This window comes from Lontra canadensis, unplaced genomic scaffold (genome assembly GCF_010015895.1).
Source record: "Lontra canadensis isolate GAN:19392208 unplaced genomic scaffold, GSC_riverotter_1.0 scaffold619, whole genome shotgun sequence".
NCBI lineage: Eukaryota > Metazoa > Chordata > Mammalia > Carnivora > Mustelidae > Lontra > Lontra canadensis.
Window position 1 is genome coordinate 38,330 of NW_022631603.1, and position 8,735 is coordinate 47,064.

The 8,735-nt window shown below is 41.4% G+C and overlaps 1 protein-coding gene across 1 annotated transcript; it reads right to left on the reverse strand.

Moving 5' to 3' along the window:
* Nucleotides 1-2,280: 2,280 nt before the first annotated feature.
* LOC116863153 (eukaryotic peptide chain release factor GTP-binding subunit ERF3B) lies at nucleotides 2,281-4,584 on the reverse strand. The gene is made up of 2 exons (XM_032850646.1): nucleotides 4,473-4,584; nucleotides 2,281-4,365 (listed from the first exon to the last, which is right to left on the reverse strand). Exon 2 carries the CDS (start codon nucleotides 4,352-4,354, stop codon nucleotides 2,471-2,473), a length of 1,884 nt encoding a protein of 627 aa, XP_032706537.1. The 5' UTR covers nucleotides 4,355-4,365; nucleotides 4,473-4,584; the 3' UTR covers nucleotides 2,281-2,470.
* Nucleotides 4,585-8,735: the final 4,151 nt, after the last annotated feature.

Sequence of the window (8,735 nt, forward strand, 5' to 3'; positions counted from 1 at the left end):
AACTTCTACCCAATCCAAACCTTCTCTTGTCTTTCTTTTTTGGGGTCTCTGCTGAAATACAGAATAAGTTGGCCCCTTTCCCTGAATTTCAGATTTGTCCCATAATGACCAGAGAAATAAAGGAAGAGGCTGGGAGAAAAGCTGCCAAGAGCCAATGGGTTGACATTTATTGAGAAAGCCTTAAGCAGGAAGTTCACCATGTATCACAGCATGTAGCCTGACTTGGGGAGATTCTACATTATCTTGGTTGCCAGATGAAGCTCTGAAGACAGTTAAGTTAAACTGGCAATAGGGAAACTCTGAAAGGACACAGCTCTGTACGCACTAGGGAAAACTAGTGTGTTTGTGAACAGCCCCATGTTTGCAGTATTGGAGACCACCATCAGATATTAAGAACTAGAAAGAAGGCATTCAGGACGTTAGAAAGAAATGTTACCATGAGTTTACATCCAGTTTCCTAAAGAGCCAGGCTGGTGTCTCCAATCACCTGGATGATCTGTTTCTCACTGAAATGAAAAGAATTAGTTTCTGACATCTATTTCCGGAGGCTTATGTCCTGGTCTCTGAAGGTGTGTGTATACACACACACACACAGTTCAGAGCTCCTGGTGGAGAATTTGCTATTCAACTGGCTATTGAGAAAGACACTAAGGAGCCAGTTTTTGAGGGGAAATTATCCTAATTGGTTGGGGAAAAAGTTCTGTCCTACCTTGTAGCTTTGGTCTATTAGTGAAAGATATCTACAATAATCCTATTGGCAAATTACTAAAATTGTGAAAAAAAAATGAGGTTGATATAGCACCAGAAATAATTTTAAGGGGCTGCAGGTTAACACTTCTAGCAGACACTGAATTAGTCTGTATTTTGTACAAAATTCAGAGCATAGAGGCAAGAGAAGGAATCTGAAATAAAGATGAAACTCTTGCCACTGATATTCTATTATGGAAGTTCTGGGTCCAAGGCAGTATGAGCTGTATCCCTGTGATTAGGTTAGCTGACATAGGACAAAAGAAAAATCCTTATTTCCCATGTGGGTGCCCCTGAAGATCTTTGATGGATGATTCACAGAACCATGCTATTAATGCTCTGATAAGACCTGTGGCTATCTCTGACAGGTTAGAAATCCTGGAGGTCCATGGGTACACAGACCAAGGGACCATGAAGAAGGGGACACGGTCTTTGCCTAAGCATGGGCCCGGGTTGTTCTGGTAGCCAGTCTCCACCCCCATCCAACCAGCCCATGAGTGTGAGGAAATAGCCCTGCCCACCACTGGGCAGGTGTTTGTTTACATTGGGTCACTACCAACTTACCAAGACTGAAAGCTCTTGCAGCTGTTGATAGTTATGCAGGTTATAAAGCCACTGTCCCAGCAATCGAAGTAGCCATCTCAAGATGGAGAGCGGAGTGTTTTCCTTAATACAGGGTACAGAGACAAGTCTAGTGTCTCTGACTCAAATGAGGGCTGTGATCCGATTGTAAAAATGAACTTTTATCTTTCCTACCAACTCCAAGCACAGAAGAATACAAGGGTGGGCTCATTTCCCAGCTCGGGGCCCACACTAACACTTATTTTTCAGTAAATGACTTACACCCCTATTGAAAGCATGTATCTTCTCAACCGTCATGCCCCTTACTGTGTTGTATCCCATATCACAAGTGTCATGGTGAACAAAGCAAAGGTGTGTGGATAAGAGTTTAGTCAACATAGGGTCTGAATCCCCAGGTATATTTGTAATGTGGAAATGCTTCTTCAAATCACAAGTGGGGAAACAGAAGAGCTCCTTTACTGATTCAAATTGGAGAGAGAAAACAAAGTTCACTGGGAAGAGCCCTCAAATAGATTCGTTTTCCAAATGAAAAATCTTTTAATACAAACCTGTGCATTGTTTGTAAAGGCGCATTTAATACAGTGAGTGGAGGACAGTTTTTAAAAGCCCAAGTAACAAGATGTGTTCAATGACCTGAGAAAGTAAAAAAGCTAATTGAAAACTATTATGTACAAATTTTTAAAAATATTCAAAAGCATTTCAGATACCAAGAAGAGTTTCAAATGGAATATTTTATTGACATGTTAGTTGTCTTTTTAACATGTACACACACACTGACACACACTGACACACTCTGATTGATTTGCGTGGAACAAGGGTTGTCTAAATATCCTAAGGGAAAATGAAAAATTAAAAAATATATTAATTTTTCATTGTTATAGACAATTACACCCACATCACTTACAAAGCTATCACGGGTTCTGTCCAAGGAAGCAAAATGGCATAGAAGGAGGAAAGTTGTGGGTCAATTCAACAGTGACATAACTGAGATCTCAACATGAGAAAGCTGACAAAACACGGATTTTTGCTGTGAATTTTCTCTTTGCAAAAGATGAAGAAAAGTCTGTCAGTAAATAAGAGAAAGTGGTGAACTTTTGTAGTCAATTCTCACAGTATTATGCAGGGGCATCAAGAAAACTGCTTAGTCCTTCTCTGGGACCAGTTTCAGAACTTTTCCAATCGCAATGGTCTTACCCTCATCTCTTAAAGTAAAACGACCCATCTGAGGAAAATCTTTGAATGTTTCAAGGCAGATAGTCCCTGCTGTCCTTAAACGGGCAATGCACACTTGATCTTGTTTCACGAAGCGGGGCCGTGTCTTACTTTTCTCTCCTGACTTTTTGTCTACCAAGGAGATTAAGGCTGTTATCTCAACTTCCTCAATACAAGTATGAATGTGCAGCACCGCATTATAGCCTGGGCAGATGATGGACTTGTGCTCAATAATCACTATCTGAACGTCAAAGGTACGTCCAGAATGGCACAGATTGTTAGGGTCACAAAGTATGAATCCTGGAAGAATCTCTTCTTCTTCAATTCCCTTCAGTCTGATTTTAAGATTTTCACCTGGGGCTACATAATCAGTTTCAGCATCATCAGAAAGAATTCCAAGAACTTCCACATTGTGCTTGTTTGGCATCATCACAAGCTGCTGGCCCTTAAAAATGGATCCTGATTCCAGCTTTCCCAGGACCACGGTGCCCATATCCTTGTACTTATCCACAATTGGCAGTCTAATTGGTCCATCAATTGATCTGTTGAAGTTTGGCATATTATCCAAATACGGAATAAATGGTAATCCAGTGTACCAAGGGCAAAAATCTGATTGCTCTTTAATATTTGCCCCTGTCAGCCCAGAGCAGGGCATAAAGTGAATGTCCTTTTTGGGACTAAAGCCAACTTTTTTCAAAAAGGGCACCAGTTTTTCTTTACATTCTTCATATCTCTCGCTGCTCCAATTAACTGTGGGATCATCCATCTTATTAATAAGCACTACTAAATGTTTTACCCCTGCTGTTTTTGCCAACATCGCATGTTCTCTTGTCTGTCCACCTTTCTCAAATCCAGTTTCAAATTCTCCTTTCCTGGCAGAGATTACTAGTACAGCCAGATCAGCTTGAGAAGCACCACCAATCATATTTGGGACAAAACTCTTGTGGCCAGGAGCATCTAAAATGGTGAAATGTTTCTTTTCTGTTTCGAAATAGGCACGACCCACTTCTACTGTTTTACCCTTGTCTCGTTCTTCCTGATTTGTATCTAAGGCCCAGGACAAATACCAAGTTTCTCTGTTTTTTTCTTTAGCTTCTCTCTCATATTTCTCAAGTGTCCTTTTGTCAACCATTCCTGTCAAAAACATTATTTGTCCTCCAATGGTTGACTTGCCAGCATCTACATGCCCAATGAACACCACATTTACGTGTTCTTTTTTAGGAGCACCTGAGGGCACGAACACAGATTTAGATTTTCTCATTTCCTCTTTCTCCATTATATCCTGGCCACTTTCTTCTGGGGGCCCTGAATCTCCCAAGGAACTACCCCCTGGCTCAGCTTCACTTACTTCTTTATTGTGCTCCCATGACTCTTCTAGGATCATCTCCACCTCTCCATTTTCTACAACAGGTTCTGAAAGTTCCATGGTAACGGCTGAATTGGAACCTTCATGCAACACTAACTGTTCCTCTTTGGAATGTTCCACAGGTGCCCCCCGTCCCAGCTTTTTACCTTGAAGGTCGCCCGCGCCGGTGCAGGTTTCATCAATGTTGGTGATGTCGGCCGGGGGGGTTTGCAGCTGGGCCGGGCCCCGCAGAAAGGACGGCACGAACTCCGCGGCGTGTACGTTAGGCACGAAGGGTTTGGCATTGACGTTGAGCTGACGGCTGAAGGCCGAGCTGAGATGCTCCTGCTGGGCCTCGGCAAGCGCCGTGGAGGCTCGGTCTCCGCTCGGGGCCGAACCCGGGGCTTCCATGTCCACCTGGTCCCAGCAGTCGGGCGCGGAGTCGCTGCTGCTGCTGCCCGGATCCATGGTCTGAGGACCTGATGGGTGGCGGGGAGGGAGCGGGGTTAACACGCCAGAAAGTGCGGGCTACGCCGCCAAGGGGTAAGGCTGCAAGAGCGAAGTGCCAAGGGGAAGCGACGCGAACCTTAGCGGCAGCGCAGTGGCAGCTAAGTCCCCCAACACTGCATTCGCAACTGCGGCAGCAGCAGCAGATATGGCGGATCAACCCTCTCCTCTTCTGTGTGAGCGGATCTCCTCCCCCAAACCCCAACCACTTCCGACTCCTCCACCGCCGACCCAACGCGGGGCGTGGATTGACCCCTCGCTGCCATCCGTACGCTCGGCCTCCTTAGTTCTCAGCCATGGGCTAAGTCCAAAAGTAGGATTTGTAAAACGAAATTTTCCATTCATTTTTGTTCACACGATCTGGGAGAGCAATTTGACGCTGTAATGATTAAACCTAGACTGGCACACCTGATTTACAATTCTACTCGAAGATCCAAGTAAAAACGGGAATTGCTATTGAACAAATGGAGGCAGGAGATGGGTTAATTACCCAAAAACCCAGCAACCAAAGGAAGACATTAGTGACTAGAGAGGCACTCATGAAATACATGAAGATGTAGCTGAACCTAGGAAATGCGACATAAGATCACTCATTAATTTGAATCCCAGAGGCTTTTTGATTTTTCCTTTTTCCAGAGGGGCCCTCCCCCACCTACCCCATAACCCTGTAACTCTTGCTGATGGCTTCTGTGGTGTAAGGATGGGGTTTTAACTCGTTTTCATGTTAAGCACTGTGGCTGTGTGTGTGGAAGGAATGCCAAAGGAAAACCTAGGCCCAGTAAAGCTGCCCAACTTACAGCTTTTGTGCAGGTGCTTGAACAATGGCTACCCCTAAAATGCTGTGTTGGATTCACACAGGCAAGCACTGGACTCAGATCACTTGTATTCTAACCAACTGTATCCTGCCCCACTCACCAACAGCCCCCCCCCCCCAGTACACCCTGGATCCACAGACTTTCTTGCCCCATTCTGGAGGCTTGGAACCCTGCTCACTGCTGCTATTGCTGGTACTGGATTTGTCCAAGAACAAATAAGTGTCATGTTGGAACCTTCCTCAGTTAGTGGTAATGACATGGGGCTGTGGATGTCAGCCTAATTAAACTGATTAAGACCCCTGAGATGAACAAAGTCCATAGACACTAATCAATAGAATCTCACCCTCAGTGAGAGTTTATAACATTTGAGCCAAAGCCTGTAAATTAACTTAGATAAAACTGAAATAGAAAAAAAAAGATCTTGGGAAAATACAATTCACAAAGTACAAGATAAGGTCATAAAGTTGGATATTAAATAAATCCAACGAGTCAAAATACTTCACAAATTGGTGACTGATTTATAACTTAGCAATTTTGTTCTCCAGAGTTTAGGATTAGAAAAAATGTTCTGTGTCTAACAGACCTGGACCCTTCATGGTTTGGGTCTAGGGCTGCCACTATGTTATTAGTTCTGTGCTGTTCCCAAGCCATTAGATATCAAACCCCTTTATTCTTTTCCCCTCTGGTAATGGTTTAATTATTTGTTGTCACATAAAGAGAGTGTACATGTCTATTCACAATGAATAGGAAGAACTGAGAGGTTGAATGTGCAGAGACCCTTGGACAATACTCCACACATGTGCTGGAGCCTTTCTTGGGCATTCTGTAGACCTTGGATAGACTTAATAAAATGTCTCTAGGAGAACTTATCAAGCAAGGTTTAGGCAGTTGTGCTCACATAAGATTAGTACTAGCAAGGAAGCAGCACAGACCTGGGATGTTTGATTCACCTGGGTCAATTGAATTGATCATGAGAATGTTAACCTGACTACTATTTATTAATATCTCTGTTAGAGAACAGAGGATTTTTCACTTCTAAAATCTTAAAGAAAAAATGAGAAATAGTGACAGGATGTCCTCACAAGCCATCATCCTTGGGGTTCAGGGCAGGGGCAGGTCCACCCAAGAGATAGAAACATTAACAATGTTTACAATGATAACAGGGATAATAAAATTAGAAAATAAAATACTCATTTGACTTACTGCATTTTTACATAAGTAGTCTCAGTACTGTCAACACCAATATGATTAGAGAAGGTATCCACCTTTTTCCAAAAGGTATCCACGTTCTCATCAGGTACATTACAATTAAACTGCATCTATTTGGTGATAACTCACTTTGTTGAGTGTTTTTTAGTAGCAGGTCATATTTCAATTATTTTCTATGGGTTCTCTCATTTCGTTTTCCCTACCATTCTGTGAAGAAGGTAATCTTAAATCCCTCTCTTTTACAGATAAGAAATGGATGTTTAGAGAGGCTGAGTGAATTATCCGAGGTTACATAGTTAGTAAATAGTGGACTTGGTGTTCAAACATGGACAAAATGATTCTAAGGCCATACTGGCTTGTAGCATCTATTATATAACAAGAAAGGAATTGGGAGATTTGATGAGTATAAATCACAAATGGAGGAAGCAGACAAAGTCTTATATTATCTTCAGAGAATGGAAATATGGATGAATTTAAGAGAGAAAGAATAATTCAGTTGAGTTCTTTTATGAGGAATTATGTTTTCTTCCTGAAGTAAGAGATAACTGTGTGGAGATTCTGAGGGAAGATTGCAATAAGGAAAACAAGGAATGGGGGAAGATATAGAACAAACTTTTGGGGTATAGGAAGGTGGCTGACTTGGGAGTTGTAAAATTATTTTTTAAGAATTCCAATTAAACAAAACCATAATAAATAAATACATAAACAAAAACATAATAAAGTACTCTGGGTTTGGAGATTCCCTTTTTTCTCCAACATACACCTAGCATCATCAAGCAGCCTAGAGCACAAGCCGAGTTCTAAGGTTCATCCAGGATTGAGGAATAGTAGTATTAGATGGGCTAAAAAGAGAGCAGGAAAATATCAAGGCACTAATGAACACAGGGTTCAGAAGACTGTGTTGGATGCCTTATATTGGTTCTCTCAGGATATCTTTGAGCTCTGTTCATAAACTTGTCTCTCTATTTTAAAGCTTAAGTCTCCATTTCCTAGAGTTTTTACTCCTAAGGTTGCTAATGCTTTTACTACTGTCAGTCTGATGCACACAGATCAGATTTACTTTAAAGCCACTTTAAATGTAGAGAGATGTGGAGTAAGGCAAGCTTGATTTGAAGCCATGGATCCAGTTGAAGAAGTATCTTCACTGAGATAACAACTCTGGTAGACTTTCCTGTTTTTAGGTAGGCAACTAATACACACTATGCCTAAGCCAACAGTTGCACTGAAAATATACTGATTTTTCCCACTCCTCAATGGTGGCAGCGGTGACAGTTCCCCTTAGGGGCCAATTCTGACGTATGTAATCATCTTGAGAGGCCATGAATACACTTACATTTCCAGGCCCTATAAGGACAATATTTAAAAGCCTCTAACTCTCCAATTAATCTCTTGCTATTAACAGAGTTTTCTATTAACAGCAACCAAAAACTGACTAGTAGAAGTGACAAAAAAGCTGGGGTTCAAATTCAGGGTCTAGTATTTCAAAATATTTCCTTTGTTAAGTTTCTTTAACCACTCTGTGCCTCAGTTTCCTTAGATAAGTGAAGATAAATCCATACTCAAACGTACACCCTGGGGTGGAGGTGCAAGGATACATGGCAGGTAGAAGAAACAAAGAGGCTGAAATTACAAGATAATTCAGCAGCTTCATTACTGCTCAGACCACTACTATAGTAAAGTATATGACAGCAACACCAGTCATGGCTGAAATGCCTGAAAGCCAAGCCTCGGAGTATGCATAGAGAAAATAGCCTCATTTGAGTTTAAACTGGGGAAAATGTATCTCCATTCTAATGCTGTCTCTATGGCCTACACTGTCCACAACACACACTCTGGGAACTTATTCATCCAACGGTCCACATACTAGGTAGGAACAGAACTACAAAACTAAAGCCAATGAGGCAATCTCGTTATTTTCAGAAAATTTTGCACACAATTATGGGGAATATGAAGAACATTGAACCTTCACCATTGATGATTGTCAACCAGAACCAAAACCAGCTACAGTAACATTCAAGGAGGCATACAAATAATAATTATGTGACATCATGGAAATATTAATGCGAGGTGATTATCAAGTATTTTATATATATATATATATATACACACACACGTATATACAAAATAAAATGTACCCAAATAAACATGTTGACCTTAAATTTACATAAAGTACTATATCATTTACACATAAATAAAAAAATATTAAAAAGAAACAAATATTAAAATAAAATTTGGGGAATCAATAAACACTAGAATTGAATTCCCTGATAGCCAGTTGCTGGAGTAGTCCTTCCAGAAAGTAGTCAAGTCTGGGTTAA

Excerpts from the sequence above, each read along its gene's own strand:
- LOC116863153 (XM_032850646.1), bottom strand. The coding sequence starts at position 4,354 with ATGGATCCGGGCAGCAGCAGCAGCGACTCCGCGCCCGACTGCTGGGAC.